At 44.1% G+C, this 19,159-nt stretch overlaps 2 protein-coding genes across 10 annotated transcripts in view; both read left to right on the forward strand.

The window, feature by feature from the left end:
• Nucleotides 1-943: 943 nt before the first annotated feature.
• Nucleotides 944-19,159, forward strand: part of Ubox5 (U-box domain containing 5) — a 42,765-nt gene continuing 24,549 nt past the window's right edge. For 4 of the 7 annotated variants that reach the window (XR_005976037.1, XM_041670281.1, XM_041670283.1 and 1 more), the window contains exons 1-2: nt 1,006-1,038; nt 3,863-3,960. The gene's annotated coding sequence lies outside the window, so the exon portion shown is untranslated. Of the gene's footprint in view, nt 1,039-3,859; nt 3,961-19,159 lie in introns of those variants that run through there. The other 3 variants (XM_041670284.1, XM_041670287.1, XM_041670285.1) reach the window with 3 other exon arrangements.
• On the forward strand, nt 954-18,766 carry Fastkd5 (FAST kinase domains 5). Of its 3 annotated transcripts, none has more exons than XM_041670277.1 (3): nt 1,004-1,038; nt 3,863-3,960; nt 15,853-18,766. In XM_041670277.1, exon 3 carries the CDS (start codon nt 16,043-16,045, stop codon nt 18,338-18,340), a length of 2,298 nt encoding a protein of 765 aa, XP_041526211.1. In that variant the 5' UTR covers nt 1,004-1,038; nt 3,863-3,960; nt 15,853-16,042; the 3' UTR covers nt 18,341-18,766. The 3 variants fall into 3 exon arrangements, with proteins under 3 accessions (XP_041526213.1, XP_041526211.1, XP_041526212.1); XM_041670278.1 differs by lacking the exon at nt 1,004-1,038 and adding an exon at nt 1,058-1,262; XM_041670279.1 differs by lacking the exon at nt 3,863-3,960 and having other exon boundaries at nt 954-1,038.

Below are 19,159 nucleotides of genomic sequence, written 5' to 3' on the forward strand. Positions count from 1 at the left end.
TTCCAGCCTAGGTGGGAGGCCCTCCTAAGCGGGGTACAAGACCATCCTGACTTACCCTCCTCCAGTTTCAGCGTCTTGCATCCATTTTTCTTTTAAAGGCTTTTCTACATAGGGTTTCTCTGTATAACAGCTCTGGCTGTGCTGGAATGTGCTTTGTAGATCACACTGGCATCGAACTCAGAGATCTGCCTGCCTCTGCCTCCCGAGTGCTGGGATTAAAGTCGTGCGCCACCATGTCCGACTTGTATCCACTTTTCTGTATCATTTATTTATTTATTGGCAAGATCTCGCTACATAGCCATGGCTATCCTGGAACCCACTATGTAGATCAGGCTGACTTCCAATTCAAGAAAATTTGCCTAAACCGGGCGGTAGTGGCGCCCGCCTTTAATCCCAGCATTCGGATCTCTGAGTTCGAGGCCAGCCTGGTCTACAAAAGCTAGTTCCAGGACAGGCTCCAAAAAACCTAGAGCAAAACCCTGTCTCGAAAAACAAAACAAAAAAGAAAAAGAAAATTTGCCCGTCTCTGCCCCCTGAGCGCTAGGATTAAAGGCGTAATATGCCCAGTTCCCAGTTTCTTTTGCCCATTTTTCATCTACCCATTGCTAGTTCCTCTTCTGAAAACATAAGCATTTTCACTATTGGAAATGCATCATTATCTTCATTCTATAGATGACAAACAAGGCTTTAAAAGTTAATGTGATTTTCCAAAATCATAAAATCTTGATGGTATCCTAGGATTCGAACCTGTGCACAGCTGCTCAATTGCTACCAAAGTGATCCATCCAGCGTACTATTTTACCCTCTGCTCGTTCTGGGCATCCTCTTTACGTCTGACGCTAGAAAATGCCAGTGGAAAACGCTGTCTGGAGTTTTTTGAGCCTCGGCGGCTCCGGCTCCGAGACTGACGCAGGCGGAAGTAGACGGCCGCTGGCCCGGAAGTGGGCTGTGGAGCGGTTGCTGCTGGAGGGCTGTGTGTGTTGACTTACCTTTTGCGGCCCGGGACTGGAGCTGGGGCGCTACCTTTGCGGTTGTCAGGTGAGTGGGCGGCCGGAGAGGACGTGCTGCCTGCGTTCTGGCCCCGCCGACCAGTTCTCCCGGGCCTGCTCCGCCGAGGCAGTGCTTCCAAGCCGGCGACCCGGGCGCCACCCGAGAGCCCCTCGATATCTGGGCCACCTTCGCCTCTCCAAACTGCTGTGACTGAGGGCAAAAGACTTCTTTGAAAGCTGCTTTTGAGCCCTTGTGAAGTGGAGATCGTGACTGTTTGTACCTCACAGGACTGTTAAACATTCTGCTCGGTCCCACTCCACATCCTAGCGTCCACGCGAAGCCCTTAGAAAGTAACTTAGCCGGTTTTGGGTGGGTCCCGAGAGCAGGTCTTTCTTTCTTCTCCCCCCGCCCCCCAGATTTTCGAGACAGGGTTTCTCTGTGTAGCCCAGGCTGTCATGGAACTCACTGTGTAGACCAAGCTGGCCTCGAACTGAGAGATCCGTCTGCCTCTGCCTCCCGAGTGCTGGAATTAAAGGCGTGTGCCACCATCGGCCGAGTCGGTGTTTCTTAACCAGTTTCTCGCCAGAAAGCATCTTGGGACGGGGTGAGGCAGTGAAACATACCTTCATTTTCTAGCACTTTCTGGTCGTACAAGCCCAAGTCGAGGTAATAGCGTTTGTCTCCTCTCTCTCCCAGGAACAGGAAATTACTGCCCCTTTTCTGTTCAAATCATGACATCTCTTTGCTCTAACTCAAGGAAGGAACTCTGCATAGGAGCCTTTCTACTTGATACATTTATGAGTCTTCTTGGGGGCTTCCTTGCTCACTCAGTGTAGACATCTGGGCTTTGCTTCATCCTGTGGAGCGCCTATCTAGGAATTTTAATGTAAAAAAGAATTGGTATTTTGTGTTCATGTTTTCTGTACTTTGCCCACACTGTGAGTACTCAAAACAGCAGCTTTCTAGCACTAGGTTCTTAGGCCTACTGCCCTCAGTTGCCACAGGCTAGCCCTAGGTGATTTAGTCCTGCTTGGTAGACCAAAATAAAATCTCAAGACTACCACTTGCTTCATTTAGCTGAGAAAGCTGGGTCACTTTTGGCAGTTGTGCAGGGCTGCTGTGTCTGTATGTCTACCATACTTAGTGGTTTATTGTTTTCTGGTCCCCAATGAAGCCTTGGCATTCATCGTGTGAATAGATCAACTTAAGGTTTTTTCTTTATTTTTGTTTTCTGTGTCTGGGCGTTTTGCCTTTCTGTGCACCATGTGTCTGGCTGGAGGAGGCCAGAAGAGGATGTCAGATCTCCTGGGGCTTGAATTGTAGTTGGTTGTGAGCCAAAGTGTGGGCTGAGAGAGCAGCCAGTGCTCTTAAACATTGGGCCGTCTTTCTGACCAGTAAGTCAACTTTTATATAAAAGAATTCTGGCTTGGCATGGTAGTGCACATCTTTAATTCCAGCACTCAGGAAATGAAGGAGGCACATCTGTGAGTTTGAGGCCATACAGGGCTATAGGAAGATTGTGCTCTCTCAACCCCTCTAAGAAAAACAAAAACAAAAACGGAAATCTGAAGTTTCTTATTTTTGAAACCTTAAAATTGGAAAAACAGGTGAAAAACTAAAACAACAATAAAAACCCAGGTGTTTGGTTGTATGTGACTGGAATTGTTGTTGAGAATTTTCTCTCTTGCCTGTTTGGGTCTTTCTATTTATTTTTACCTGCTCTTTAGCCATCCTCTAAAGTGGAGGGAAGGGCATGGAGGCGTGTGCCTATAATCCTGTCACTGGAGTGCAAGGCCTGCCTCTGCTGGCTACTGTTAGGTCTCAAAATCAAGCTAAATGACTGACTGAGGTGCAAATTTAACATATCAAAGTGGACCTGGCTGCCAGGTCCTCCCAGCATCCCTCAGTACACAGAGTCATCCTGGCTGCCATACCCTGCTCCTACCCTAAACTCCCAGCTTCTCTGATTTCTACATAACCTCAGCTATCTTGACTACCTACCCTTTCACTAAGGGTCCTTTTTCCTCTTGGCTGCTACTCTTAGTTCCCACACTCCTGGCCTCTTGACTTCTGCCTCTCCCCGCCCACCTGTCCCACATGGCCCTGTTCTATCTGTCAGCCATGTTCACTCTGGACTTCCGGGTGCCTCTCCTTATGCTCTCTTTCATGTTTACAATAAACCTCAACCCATACCTAGGAGCAGGCATGTCTTCACCACCCCCAGCATTCAGCTGCAGAGTTGAGACCATTCTAGGATACATGAGACCCTGTCTTTTTGTTGTTGCTTGTTTGTTTGTTTAAGACATGGTTTCTTTGCGACACCTTTTCTTTGGGTAGCTCTGGTGGTTCAGGGACTCCCTCCATAGATCAGGCTGGCCCCAAACTCAAGGAGATCACCTTCCTCTGTCTCTTGAGTGCTGGGACTAAAGGCATATGCCACCACCGCCCAACTGAGACCCTGTCTTAAAGACGGATGGTTTGTGCTAGATTTGGACTCCCCTCCCCCCAGCTTTGATTTTCTTTTGGCTTGGTTCGTAGACCCTTCCCTTGACCTCTGCAGTTTGCAGTGTGCCTTAACCTTCCTAGGCTACTGGTACATGGGAGCAGAAGGGAAGAAACAACCTAGTTAACATCTCACTGACAGCTCAGGGTCATTACTGTCAGTTTACAAGCCTTTGTGGCTTTAAATTTTGGTAAACTCCCATCAGGAGACTTTAGCCCCTAGAAAAAGTTAGGAGCTAAGGCTGTAGTAAGCCTAGCATTGATGAGGCCTTAAGTTTGATTACTAACACTGCAAAAGAGAAAAGACAGTATGAGAATGAAATGGTAATTTGTATATACTAAATGTGTCATACGCTTAATTGACTTACAGTTACCATGGCTGCCCTTTTCTGCCCGGTTCCCTTTTTCTAACTTCCGGACTGTGGTTTAAGATGGCCTTGCTGAGGCATGTATCTGGAAGATAAAAAGGTAAGACTTCTGGCTTCTGTGTTATCGCATCGTCTGGGTGGTCGAGCAGTGCCTTTTGGAGATGCCAACACCGTGAAGCTGTGCTGTGGTCTATTAGCGGCCCTAAGGAGGAGATAGAGAGGAGGATATATTTAGAACACTGAAACTAGGCAGGGAGCTTAGTGCAGTGACGTCAGGTTGGAGCCTTTAATTAGGAGCCAGGAATTAGTTAATTAATTGATTTTCAGCTTTCTCGTTTGTGCTCTGGGAAACCTCGGGGAAAGAAAAGTTAACTGACTCCCTCAGCCTGTTTTCTCTACCTAGCAGCAATCTCCTTTGCAATGCTCTTCTTCCCTGCCCTCTTACTCTGCCTCTTCTCTTCTTCCCTACTTTTTTCTTCTCTTAAAGACAGGCAATCTTGCTGTATAACCCTGTCTAGCTGGGAGCTTGCTGTATAGACCGGGCTGGCCTCAAAACCACAGAGCTTTACCTTGCCTTCTAAATACTGGGATTAAAGTTGTGCACCACTAGACTTGGCTTGTCGTTGTTTTTGGTTTCTCTGTATAACAGCCCTGGCTTTCCTGGATCTCACTCTGTAGACCAGGCTGACCTTGAATTCACACAGGTGTGCGAGCTTTTGCCTCCCAAGTTCTGGGATTAAAGACCTGCACCACCACGCCTAGTTAGACTTGGCTTCTGTTTTTGAGACAGGGTCACATGTATTCTAGCCTGGCTTCAAACTCAGTGTATAGTTAAGGATGACCGTGACTCCTGCTTTCACCTCCAGGTGCTAGGGTTACAGGCGTGCACCACCACACCTCTAACATACGTATTTTGTAAGTTTAACTTTTGTTGAAGTTGTGCTTGTTTGTGATTTAAATAGTTCAATAGAACTTGTGACACTGTCAGTTCTTTCCAGTTTCTTCCCCCACTTTTGTTCCCCAAAATCGTTTTCAACAGTCTGTTCCTTTTGGTATTTGTTGGTTTCTTTTTCTTTGAGGTTTGATTTAGTATTTTAGCATCATGATTAAGAGAAGTCTTAGAGCAGCTGCTTTCATATGCATTTGTATAGCGTTTCCTTCCTCTCTTCCTTCCAGCTTTTTTTTTTTTTTTTGGTTTTTCGAGACAGGGTTTCTCTGTGGTTTTGGAGCCTGTCCTGGACCTAGCTCTTGTAGACCAGGCTGGTCTCGAACTCACAGAGATCCGCCTGCCTCTGCCTCCCGAGTGCTGGGATTAAAGGCGTGCGCCACCACCGCCTGGCTTCCTTCCAGCTTTTATGTGGCACTGGGTAGTGAACGCAGGGCTTCTGTATGGCAGGCAACGAACAATTACTGAGCTACACCCACGGGCTCTTTTTATTGTTTTTGGTTTTAGATTTATTTTATGTGTATGAGTGTTTTGCCTAAATGAATGTATATGCACTACATGCTCTCCTGGTACCCACAGAAGTTAGAAGAGGGCATCAGACCTTCTGGAACTGGAGTTATAGGTGGTTGTCAGCCACTTTGATGGTACTGGGAGTTGAACCCTGGTCCTCCAAAAGAGCAGCAAGTGCTTTTAACAGTGTTGTTGATTTGAGACTGGACTCACTCACTATGTTGCCCAGGTAGAATTTTGTATCTCTTCTCAGCATCCTGAGTACCTGAGGTATGAGCCATCATATAGCTAGTGTTGCTCACTCTCCATCTCTCTCTCTGTTTTGATTTTAAACAAAGACTCTTAATTTTATTTTACTTCTATTTATGTATATATGTGTGAGTAAGTGCCATGTGTACGTGTGTGCCTGCCAAGGCCAGCAAGCGCATCCCTCCCTTACGGATGTTTCTGAGCTGAACTCAGATCCTCTGGAAAAGCAGAAAGTTTTCGTAATCATGGAGCCATCTATCCAGACCCCTCCCTCCTTTTTTTTTAAATATTTATTTATAAATATTTATAAATGTATGTATTTATTTATTTATTTATGTGAGCCACCATGTGGTTGCTGGGAATTGAACTCAGGACCTTTGGAAGAGCAGGCAATGCTCTTAACCACTGAGCCATCTCTCCAGCCCCTGCTTCAAACTCTTTAAGTGCTGGGGTTATATGCAGACTACAGCTGTAATGTATACCTGGCAATAATTTCTGTTAGTGTTCTTACTGGCTTATTTTTCTGTCAGTCTGTCCATCCCTAGATTATCCATTAGATGTTCCTTTCCCAAATACTGCCCATGCCCATCCATCTCTTGCAGCATGCACTGCTTGCGCTTTTTGTCTGGTCACAGTTCTTGTCCTGGGATCTTTCCTCTGTTTTTACTATGAGTTTTCTCTTTTTTTCTCTCCTGTGTTGAGCTCTTAAATATTTTTGTTTATCCGTTTGTTAATTTGGAAAGTCTGTTTAGTTTAGACTAGCCTTGAACATGTGTCAGTCCTGCCTGGGGTTACAGGTATGTGTAGGTATGTGCCACCTCACTGAATTTAAAACTAAAACTCTCCCTCCTGAGACAGGGTCTTACTGCATAGCCCTGGCCTAGAACTTGCTGTGTGGATTAGGCTGGCTTCAAATTCAGATTAATGTACATCCTTTTTTTTTTTTTTTTGTGACAGGGTTTCTCTGTAACTTTGAAGGCTGTCTAGGAGCTTCCTCTGTAGACCAGGCTGGCCTTGAACTCACAGGATCTGCCTGCCTCTGCCTCCCAAGTGCTGGGATTAAAGTACCACCACCCGGGCGCATTTCAAAACTTAACTCTTTTTAAATTTTCCTTTAAATTTATTTTATGTTACATGTATAAATGTTTTGCCTGCATGTATGTTTATGGACCATGCACATGCCTGGCGTCCTTAATGTTCAGAAAAGGGTATCAGATCGTCTGGAACTGGACTCACTGGAACCGAGACACCATTGTGGGTGCTGGGAAATGAACTAGGGTCCTATGCAAGAGCAAGTGTTCTTAAACACTGAGCCAACTTTCTTAAAACTGTTTATTTATTTATTTATTTGATGTGTGTGTATATATGTGCTTTGTTGTGTTTTGTTTTTGTGAGATAAGGTCTCTCTGTAGCCCTGGCTATCCTGGAATTCACTGTGTACTAACCTTGAACTCAGAGACTTCGTACCTCTGCCTCCCAAGTGCACCTGTTCTTTTTTTTATTTTTTTATTTTTTTTATTTTCGAGACAGTGTTTCTCCGTAACTTTTGGTTCCTGTCCTGGAACTAGCTCTTGTAGCCCAGGCTGGCCTCGAATTTACAGAGATCCGCCTGCCTCTGCCCCCAAGTGCTGGGATTAAAGGCGTGCGCCACCACCGCCCGGTTGTACCTGTTCTTTTCTGTTCTTTTATAGAATTATTTTATTTCATGTGCCCACATGTTTTCCCAGCTTGTATGTTTATGTATCATGTTCATGCAGTGCCCACAGAGCCCAGAGGAGGGCATCAGAGCCCCAGGAACTGGAATTACAGACGGTTGTGAGCCATGTGGGTTCTGGGAATCCCTGGTCTGCAAGACTGCTCTGCTTGAGCAGGTAAACTGCTCTGGAGGAGCAGCCAGAGCTCTCAATCACTGCGCCACTGCACTCTCCAGTCCCTCGGCCCCTAGACCTCTTCATGTTTCCGTCTCAAATATCTCCTGCCAACTTTCAGGTCTTTTATTGTACTCTTTCTTTGATTGTAGAATGTTCTGCAAAATCCATTCTTTCATATAGTTGTCAGTTCTTTTGTCTTCTCTTTATTCTTTTTATAAGTAGGGTGAACTGTAGTGATAACTGGAACGCGAGGATGTGATAGGCAGGAGATGCCCTTGAGCTGACCCAGTGACTCTAACTCCTGGCATCTGGAAATCTGGAGAGTCGCTTCTTCAGCCCTGCCCCCAAATCTGGACCTCTGCTTTCTAAATTGTATTGCGGTCTCTGTATTCTAGTAGTGTGGCCTTTGGAGTCTGAGAGCAAGCTCTACTCAGTCCTTTGGCTCTGTACCATATGAAAGATTTCTTTTTTTCTTGTGAGAATTTCCTTAATCTTATAAAATCTCTTACTTATAAATAATATGGAAATAATAAACCTACCTTATTGTTAGAATGAGAACTAAGCAGAATGTGGTGGTACACGCCTTTAATTCCAGGACTAGGAAGGCAGAGGTAGGTAGATCTCTCCCAAGTTCCAGACCTGCCAGGACTGCGTCATGAGATCCTGTCTCAGAAAGTTAAAGGGGAGGTGGGGGGTTGATGCATATCAAATAGTTCATTTAGGACTCTAAGCCTTGAAGGGAGACTAACCATAGGAGAGGAGGAAACTAGAGAGGATAATGGTGGGGAGAACGACAGATTGTATGTTGTCTCGTGCAGAATCTAGACTATCCATGAAAGCAGGATGTTTGGGAGATGGCTCGGTGAGTAAAGTGCTTGACCCACAAGCCTGAGGGCCCGAGTTTGGATCCCCAGAACCTTCATAATAATAATGAAAAGAAAAAAAGCTGGATATGAAGTGTCACGTGCCTGTAGTCCTAGCCTTCTTGGGAGGCGGAGGCTGGAGCATACCCTGGGCTCACTGACCAGTCTAGCCAGTTGTGACCCTCAGATTCAGTGACAGATCCTGTCTCAAAAATAAAGTGTTGAGCCATGGAGGAAGACACCAGATTGAGCTCATCTCCACATGTGTACAACACATACAAGACGAATGGGGACAAGACAATATAGTGGCGGGGGTATGTGTGAATATGAACAGTATGTAATGATGTACAAAAACGGACATGTCATAAATAAAACCTTTTATTTCGGTCATCGAAATGGTTAAAGGCACTTTTTACCAATCCTGGCAATCTGAGTTTAATCCATAGGATCTTCATGGCAGAAGGAAACTGACTCCTACAAGTTGTCTTGTGATCTTCACACATGTGCCATGGTATGTGTGTCTCCACATACACAAACACACATTAAGTAAAAAATTGTAAAATAATTATGTTTTAAAATTTTAAAAACCTATTGTTTATTAACACAAATTTTAATTAGGACAAGGAAAAAAAGATAGCATTGGTACAGAAGAGACCCTAAAATAGTTGGGGCTCTTGTTATTTCCATCTTAGAACTTAATTTCGTTTGTTATCTTTGTTTTGAGACGGGGTTTCATGTAGCCACAGCCTTCTATTTACTTATTTTATGTGTTTGGATGTTTTGTTTGCATGTATGTTTGTGCACTGTGTCCCTGTAGAGGCCAGAAGAGGGTATTGGATCCCTGGGACTGGAATTATAGATGGTTGTAAGCCACGATGTGGGTGCTGGGAATTGAACCTCAGATCTTCTGGAAGAGCAGCCAGTGCTCTTAACTGATGAGTTAACTCTCCAGCCCAGCCTTCTTCTTCTTCTTCTTTTTTAATTAATATTTATTTATTTATTTATTATGTACACAATATTCTGTCTGTGTGTCTGCCTGCAGGCCAGGAGAGGGCACCAGACCTCATTACAGATGGTTGTGAGCCACCATGTGGTTGCTGGGAATTGAACTCAGGACCTTTGGAAGAGCAGGCAATGCTCTTAACCTCTGAGCCATCTCTCCAGCTCCCCAGCCTTCTTTTTTTTTTTTTTAAGATGAAAGTCTGAGTATGGAATCATTGCTAAGCTAGAACTATGTAGGCAATGTTTGCCTCAACTCACAGAGATCCACCTGCCTCTGCCCTCTCAGTGCTGAGATTACAGGTGTGCATTGCCATGTCCAGTTATAGAGGTAATCCCCCCTTTTTTTTTCTTTTGTTTTTGTTTTGAGACAAGGTCCCTTTATATAGCTCTGACTGTCCTAGAACTCTATGTAGACCAGGCTGGCCTTAAACTCACAGAGATCCACCTGCCTCTGCCACTTACGTGCTGGGATCAAAGGTGTATACCACCATGCCTGGCTTATAAAGGTAATTTAAAAAAATTTTTTTTCTATGGGCTGGAGAGATGGCTCAGTGGTTAAGAGCATTGCCTGCTCTTCCAAAGGTCCTGAGTTCAATTCCCGGCAACCACATGGTGGCTCACAACCATCTGTAATGAAGTCTGGTGCCTTCTTCTGGCCTGCAGTCACACACACAATATTGTATACATAATAAATAAATAAATATTTTAAAAAAAGAAGAAGAAAAAAACAAATATTAAAAAATGTTTTTTTCTAGATTTATTTCTTTTTATCTTTTTCTTGCATGTATGTGTGTGTGGTGTGTTCATGCCTAGTGCCCACAGAAGCCAACAGAGGATGTCAGATCCACTGTGAGCCACCATGGGTCTTGACAGCTAAACCTGGGTCCTCTATTAAGACCAGCAAATGCACTTAACCATTGTCTTATAGAGAGGTGATTTTTAAAAATTACTGTTTATTGGTCTAGGGATAGAGCTCATTTGGTCAAGTGTGTGTTTAGTATGCAGGAGGCTCTGGGTTCAATCCCCAACACCTCATAAGATAGGCATTGTAGCACACACTTGTAATTCAAGCACTAGGAGTGGGAGGTAGGACGCTCAGAAGGTCAGGCCATCTTCAACTACATAGTGAATTTGATAGTAGCCTGAATGACATCACCATTCTCTGAAAACAGACAAGCAAAAACCCCTAGAAATGAGCATTTATAAACTAGATATAAGAGCACATGCCTGTATTAGCAGGTGAAGGAAGCAAGATTGTAGGCTTGAGGCCAGCATGTGTTTTATAAAATCTTACTTGGAAAAAATAAACAAATACAAACAAAAATAACTGCAGAGGTAATTTAAAAGTAAACGGGGGGGGGGGGGGGGAAGACGGGAGTTTGATTCCCAGCACCCATATGGCAGCTCAAAAGAACTTATGAACTCTAGCTTCATCCAGGGGGTCTGACTGCTCTGCCCTTGTAGACACACACACACACACACACACACACACACACACACACCTATATAATTAAAAATTTATATATATATATATAAATAAAAGTAAACAGGATTTGTTGTTAATTGCTGTGTTCTTTCTTATTAACAGTTTTAGTTGCAGTTAACTTGTGGTCTGCAGCAGAGGACTGTGAGCTGTTTCCGTGAAGAGCCAGATAAGAAACATTTTATGTGGGCTGGAGAGATGGTTCAGAGAGATTAAGAGCACTGACTGCTCTCCAGAAGAGTTCAATTCCCAGCAACCAGACACATGGTGGCTCACAGCCATCTGTAATGAGATCTGGTGCCCTCTTCTGGCCTGCAGGCAGAACATTGTATGCATAATAAATAATAATAATAATAATAATAATAATAATAATAATAATGAAACACTTTATGTTTTACAGCCGTACAGTCTCTGAGACGGTTACTTACTCGGTTCTTGTATTGAGAAAGCTAACACGGACATGAGATATGTCCAGATAAAACTTTACTTGTGAAAACCAGGCACAGGGCTTAATTTGGGCCTAAGAATGTAGTTTGGGATCACTTGAGCAGTTGAAGCTGGGCACATAAAACACCAAATGTAGCCCCAGGTGTGGTGGTGCACACCTTTTGCCCCAGCATTAGGGACTTGGAGACAGGTGGAGCTCTAAATTCAATCCAAGTTCACTGTAGTCTACCTAATGAGTGCCAGGGCCACATAGTGAGATCCTGTCTTAAAAGGAACCCAGTGTATAAAATTAGAACATTCATTCCTCTCTCTCAGAGAAAGAAACCTGGTAGGCAGAATAAAGTCCTTTGGCCTGCCCTTCAGTCCTGGCTCTTTATGGACTCTAGAAAGAAGAGACTGAATGAAAAAAGGAAATAGAAAAGGAATGGACATCACTGGTCCTGGGTTTTGGTACCAGTTGAATTAAAAAATAAATAAATAAAAAGGAAAGGACATTGCAGAGGGTCCAGAGAGACTGAGAACAAGATGCAGAGTCAGTGAGAAAAACACACAGGCTTCTTGTCCAAGGGATGAAAGCTTCTTTGTTATTTTTTCTTGTTCTACTCTATTCTTTTTTGCTTCATTCATCTAGTCTGGTGTTCCCCTTCTGTGTCTTCCCTGATGTCTTCCGCTAACTACTTCCTGATGTCTTCTTCTGCAGCTTCCCTTCTATATCTTTCCTGGTGTTTTCCTTCTCTCATGACTTTATTGTTTCCCTTATAGCTTATGTACTGCAGCAAAGTCTCTCAAGCAGTATAAAAATTACAGTGGTTACATTCTGTTTTCCAAGTAAATGATTACAATGAATACCAGTAAAACATGTTTTCCATATCCCTTACATCATTTAAACATTTTATGTATTACAGGTAAAAAACAAGTTGTCCCAAGAACCCACATACATTCATACTCAAGCAATTTGTTATAATTAACAGAGTGCAAACAAACAAGGTATTTTTCTCAGCTAGTTCTTTTGCTGACAGGCTGCATTTTTTGGTTACAAAGAAAGGGTCAATCACTTTATAACTTATCTTAAAAGGTAATCTTTTTTTATTTTTTTCTGAGACAGAGTTTCTCTGTAGCTTTGGAGCCTGTCCTGGAACTAGCTCTTGTAGACCAGGCTGACCTCAGACTCAGAGATCCGCCTGCCTCTGCTTCCTGAGTGCTGGGATTAAAGCCACCATCACCCAGCTCAAAAGGTGATCTTATAAAAATCTTAAGAATCACAAATCTAAATGTTTGTATATGAAAAAAAGTCAGTCATCTCTACTTTAAATCCTCAAGGTGCATACCCACTCATCAACAGTTTTTATATCAGGAAGCTGAGGGCAGAAATGGGTACAAGGAATTAGTCACCTTTGATCACCAACCCATCCTAGCCAGCGTTAGCCAGGCTGCCATTGTTTTGTTCTCTGACCTCAGGGAGTCCCTTGCTCAACTGTTTGTCTTTCTAAACTTTAAATTGTTCCCCAAGATTTTCTACCTCAAAGCCATTAACAAAAACATCTTACCCTAACCTTACTAACAATTCTACATGTCTAAATTCTTTCTAAGGGTGGTGGTTGAATCATTAATTTGCCCCAGCAGCAATGCTTGGAAAAAATCTGTCACTATTATTTTAAGTACCAGTAACACTGCCCAGTGAAGGACTAGACACTCACTGAGAGTTTTCATACAACCCATAGGAGGTTATGAGGGACGTGGTGACCACTAGGGCAACCGTCAGAGCTATGCTCAATAACAGCATGAGGAGGTCCTCAGGACACATAGTCCTTGGGGCTCTGCCTCTCCAAGGCTCACTCAGGTGTGGCTTTACCAACTGTCCAGCTGTGTTCATGAGTTTAATGTTGGCTGTTGGTCCTATGTATGGTTGAGGAGAAAGTTTATTATAGATAAAAAGGGGGAGCATTGCCAGAGGCAGAGACATATAGAAGAGTCCAGAGTGGACTTTACCCTGAGCCATGTGAGGAGGCAGGAAGGGGAAGGGAGAAATGAGAGGGGGAAACCAGGTGCAGCAGCCAAGAGGGCAAAAGGTTTAAAGAAGAGCAGATAACCAAAATGTCTGGATTGTATAGGGAGGAGCCTCTGGGGGGAAGTGCAACCAGTCTCTGACCTGGAGAAGTTTAGGGTGGGGGGTGTACCAGCCAGGAGGACCCTGAACAGGTAGGGACTGAGGGATGCTGAGAAAATCTGGTGGCCAAGTGTGCTTTGATATGTTAAGTAGGCACCTCAGCCGGTTGTCCAGGGTTTGAGACCTAACAGGCTAAAAGCACAGAGGAAGAGATTTCAGATCATTCATGAAAATTCTGCAGTAGTAACCCTCTATGGTCCATTGATTGACTGCTTACATCCCTTTGGACTTTGCTAGTAAGTATAAAAAAAAATGCGCATTGAAGAAAGAAAGAATATGAACAGGAGAGATGACTCGGCAGTTAACAGGACTTGCTGCTCCTACAGAGGACTCCAGCTCCAGAGGACCCTGCACCTTGCCTCCACCACACACAAATGGTGCACAGACATAGAAGCAGGCAAAGCACCCATATACATACAATGAAAAGATAAATCTTTTGCTATTTTGTTTTTGAGACAGAACCTCATCATGTCACCCTGGCTGTCCTGAAACCCACTATGTAGACCAGCATGGCCTCAAACTCAGAGAGATACACTTTCCTATGTCTTCTGAATGCTAGGATTAAAGTCATGTGCCACCATACCTGGCAGGAAAAGAAATATATATATATATTGTAAAGAGGAGGTAGAGAAATACGGGAGAGTCACTTTCATGGCCTGCTCATTTTTTTTCCATGGGAGGAAAATGAAAATTGTACTGCTTCTAACCAAGTGAGGACCTAGTTAGTACCTGGTTCAGTGGCAGCATTGCCCGTCTGCCTCCTCCAGAGGAGTCTCGTGCTGTCTCTGGACTGGTCAGCAGGACAGTCCTGTGACCTGGGATTCTTTGGACCTTGAAGCACAGCTTTGAGTGACTCTTTTCTACCTATGGACCAGCAGTGACCAGGCTTCTGAACTTTGCTTCCGCCCACTCCATGTGTGAGTTTCTGAGTCTGCTTCCCAGCTCCTGATGATCTGTGCTAGTGATCCAAACTCTGTGACGAGCACCCACCTGCAACCCCAGCATCTAGGGAGTAGACTAGGGCAGAAATCCTATGAATTTGAGGCCAGTCTAAGCTACATAAGACCACTCAGAAACCAGAGCAGCCTAAAGAGGGTAGTCAGCCCTTCCTAAGAGGAATAGCACCCAGATGCCAGGGCTCTATAGTTAAGCTTGTACTGAAAGGATTGTGAGGGTTACTGTGGTTATAATTCTTTAAAGCTAAGTAAGGGACTGGAGATGGTCAACCTTCTGAGTAGCTGAGATTACAGTCCTCCATGCCAGCATTAAAGTTTCCCAAAGCAGTGCCTGGAGTTCAGGATTTCTCCTGTGTTTTCTTCATATCCTCTAAAATGAAAGGCCTCCTTATTTAGATTTTGTTGACTTTTCTTAGTCCCTGATCCTTCCTACTGGAAAGAATCATCTCGGAGTTGAATTGGAATTTTCTGCTTAGTTCTGTCATTCACATTTCTACTTAACCCTAGCTTATTTCCATTCTAAAACTGGACCTCGCCGGGTGGTGGTGGCTCACGCCTTTAATCCCAGCACTTGGGAGGCAGAGGTAGGGGGATCTCTGAGTTCGAGACCAGCCTGGTCTACAAGAGCTAGTTCCAGGACAGGCTCCAAAACCACAGAGAAACCCTGTCTCGAAAAACCAAAAAAAAAAAAAAAAAAAACCCTGGACTTCGGTCGGATGTAGTGGTCTGAGTCTTTTATCCCAGCACTTGTGAGAGAGAGAGAGACAGGAAGACGATCTCTGTGAGTTCTAGGCCAGCCAAGACTACATAGTGAGACCATGTTTCAAAAAAAAAAACCTGGACCTAGAAGAATAGAATCACAAAGTGCCTGTTGTGGGCTGGAGAGATGGCTCAGCAGTTCAGAGCACTGCCTGCTCTTCCAGACGTCCGGAGTTCAATTCCCAGTGCCCACATGGCTGCTCATAGTCATGTATAACTGTAGTCCCATGGGATCTGATGCCCTCTTCTGGTATGCAAAACACCCATGAAAATAAAATAAAGAAATGGAATGAGTTGCCTACTTTTACTCCCCGCTTCCTTTTGGAAATCTGCCTTCCCCATCTTGTCCTTCCCTACAAGGAAGTGATTTATATCAAGCTGCAGTCTAGAAACCACCTAATGATGCTTCTGATATGAAGTTTTCTGGTTTGCAAAGCACAGAGTTTGTCCTTTACACTTGATGGCTTGTGCTTTGGGCATTCACTAACCTTGAGCATACTTGCATGGACAGTAGTACAACCTGCATCTTTTTATCTTTTGTTCCTTTTGCGTTTTGTGATGAGGCCTTAGAAGATAGTCCTGACTGGCCTGAAACTCCCATAGTTCTTCTTGCCTCTACTTCTTAAGTATTGCTTTTAAAGGGTGTGTACCACCATGCGTGGCTGTACCTATTTCTTATAACGTGTAAATGTTGTGTTATAGGTAGAAGCCACTCATTCTTCATCTACCCTTTTTTCAGTATCTGGCACCAATTCTGGCCCCACCATTTGTGGCCCACGACTCTTGTGGTGTGCTGAAGATTTACAGGCAGTTTCTGTGGACCACCTCTCTGTCCGTCTCTAAGCAAGCGCCACATAGACAAGAACTTGCCTAATCACACGTGTGAGGACTGTGCTCTGACTGCCAAAAAGATCAGTACAGACTCCAGAATGGCAGCCACTCTCAAGTTGTTAAGACTTTTAAAATACCAAGCATCTTGTAATCCTTCTGCCTACTGTGCAGCCCAAAGCATGGCATATTGGAATATGGAAAACATCATTCATCATGGGGGACAGAACCTTCCTGAACATAATAGCTCCTGCCATCCTGCCCAAGAAGTTAAGAACATTGGTGATATCACCTTGTCTCAGAGAATCTGCACAACCAGCAGTGCCCACCTGGGTTTGGAAATCAACAAAGCTTTTGCCCCTAAAGTCAACACATTGCATCCAGACAAACCTAGTGCCAAAAGAGTTGGTAAAGAGGATGTAGAGGTTTTTGATGCCTTCAGAGGAACCCGAGTATTCTTAAAGCTAAGGCCAGAGTACCAGCTTCACAGCTATAACAGGTCTGAGACTCGCCAACCCCTGTCTGTTTCAGAAGGTGAACTAATTTTGCACAAAGTCGGAGTTTATCAAAATAAACTCCAGCCAGAAGTCATTACTACTTACTTTTGTAAGCTGAGCTCTCTGCCAGTGGAACAGCATTCTGGTTTGCTGTCCAGTAAGAGCTTTGCGTTGCTCTGCCAACTGAGTGTGAAAAACATTCAGCTCTTTGATACCTCAGATCTGATCAGCATTTTGAAAGCCTTTGTTGATTTACGAATCCCTCTCTCCCCTTCCATGCTAGATGTGTATGAAACCAGGTTTTGCCGTCAGGTGTGGGAGATGAATCTGGACCAGCTTCTCCTGGTTGCTGATCTTTGGCGGAACTTAGGCCACAGAGTGCCTCGTTTTTTAAATTTTTTTTTTAGTTACCTTCATTTACACTGGAAAGAGCTCTCCTTGTCTCAGCTGATTCACTTGATTTATATTATAGGTGAAAATCGTCAGGTACCACAGGACCTAATGCAAAAACTGGAATCACTGATCCTTAAGTATATCGATCTGGTAAATTTGGAGGAGATTGGTACAATCTGTTTGGGTTTTTTTAAATCAAGTAGTAATCTCTCTGAATTTGTCATGCGGAAAATTGGTGACCTGGCTTGTGCTAACATGCAGCATGTCAGCAGCCACACCTTAGTTCACATCCTGAAAATGTTCCGCTTCACTCATGTAGAACACGTGAATTTCATGAAGCGGTTTGGAGAAATTGCTCCTCAGCGAATTCCTTCCTTGGGGGTTCAGGGTGTTATGCACCTCACTCTTGCCTGCTCGGCCTTACGCATCCTGGATGAAAGAGTAATGAATGCAGTAGCTGCCTCTTTGCCTCCAAGGGTAGCACACTGTCGAAGTAAAGACGTTGCCAAAATTCTGTGGTCGTTTGGAACGCTGAACTATAAGCCACCCAACACAGAAGAATTTTATTCCAGTCTGATAAATGAAATCCGCAGGAAGATGCCTGAATTCAGCCGGTACCCAGAGCATCTTCTGACCTGCCTGCTTGGCCTGGCATTTTCTGAATACTTTCCGACTGAGTTCATCAATGTTGCTCTGAGTCCAGAGTTTGTCAGATTAGCTCAAGAGAGTAGTAAGTTTGAACTCACGAAGGAACTCTATACACTTGATGGTACAGTTGCCATTGAGTGTCCAGATTATAAGGGCAGTCGTCTTAATCCTCACCTTCAGCAAGAGGCATCTGTAATGCTGTGGAATTTAGCATGCAAGGATATGAGGTCAAAACCAGAGTTCCTAGAAGCTCTCTGTTTACTTGAGACCATGTTAGGTGGCCCTCAGTACGTCAAGCACCATATGATTTTGCCTCACACCCGGTCTTCTGACTTAGAGGTTCAGCTTGATGCTAACATGAAGCCATTACCAATTAACAGTGAAGTGACACCAACGGAAGATGCAGCCCGATTACAGTTTAAGCAGGTGGGAGTCAGCCTTACAGATGATTTGATGAATCGGTTGCTAAAGGGAAAAGCCAAGAGATATCTCCAGGGGGAAACTGAATTAGAGACTGGCCAGCCACCTGTGGAGTTAAGAAAGAAGACAGCCGGACCCTTAGTGGACTCTGCTTGCAGTGTGCCAGATAGATCGGGGATTGTGGGAACAGATGGACTGTGCCCTATAGCCCACATTCAGCCCCCACTAGTGAAGCTAGCTATTCAGTTTACAAACAAGAATCAGTATTGCTATGGTACCAGAGATCTGCTTGGACTGCACAATATGAAGAGGAGGCAGCTGGTTCGAATTGGGTACCGCGTGGTAGAATTATCTTACTGGGAATGGCTTCCACTACTGAAACGGACTCGCTTAGAAAAGCTAGCATACCTCCATGAGAAAGTGTTCACCTCTGCTCTCTGAAGGGCCTTCATGGGCATTTCTGCTCATAAACGCAATAGGTGCACACCCTACACCTGTAGGTTGAGCATCTTTAACCAGAAAATCAAAGTCAGAAATGTTCTAAAATCTGACACTGAGTACTGACAAATCTCAAATCAGGAATATTCAAGTGGTAGTCCATGCAGATACTCTAGACTTGAAATCTGAAACACCTCTGGTCCTAAGTATTTGATAGAGGGATTCTCAACCTGTCTTCCAATCAAGTAATTATAAAAGTCAGAGTGTAGGTGGATAATGAAACCATCTGTTGAGTAGCTGTTGGTATACTCTTCTCTGTTGTAGATCCTGTAGCTATAATGCTACTACAGAGTGTGTCTAACCTATGGTAGTGGCAAGCTGCTGTAGTTGTATATTTTGCTCAGAATAAATAAGCATCTTCAAAATGACCTTGAGCCACAAAATCTTATGCATTTTTTTCTTTATCTGTTAACCTTAAGTTACAGTTATTTTGAGGTGGTGTTTTATTTGTTTCTGTTTTAATTCCTATTATGTGGGTGCGTGTATACTGGGAACCAGACTTGGGTTTTCTGCAAGAGTAGTAAGCACTCTCCCCCCCGCCTTTTGGTATTTCTCTGTATCACAGCTCTGGTTGTCTTGGAACTTTCCCTGTAGGCCAGACTGGCCTTGAACTCAACCTCACTTGATCCACTTGGATCCATCTGCCTATGCCTCCTGAGTGCCGGGACTAAAGGCATGTGCAAACACCACCTCCTGACTTTTTTTTGTTTTTGAGATGGGGTCTTTCTATAGCCCTGGCTATCTTGGAACTCCCTCTGTTAC

The sequence above is a fragment of the Microtus oregoni genome, unplaced genomic scaffold (genome assembly GCF_018167655.1).
Source record: "Microtus oregoni isolate MIOR12 unplaced genomic scaffold, Mior012 000020F_ref0000438, whole genome shotgun sequence".
NCBI classification, from domain to species: domain Eukaryota; kingdom Metazoa; phylum Chordata; class Mammalia; order Rodentia; family Cricetidae; genus Microtus; species Microtus oregoni.

Coding starts and splice junctions, on each gene's coding strand:
- Fastkd5 (XM_041670279.1), top strand. CDS start 16,043: ATGGCAGCCACTCTCAAGTTGTTAAGACTTTTAAAATACCAAGCATCT.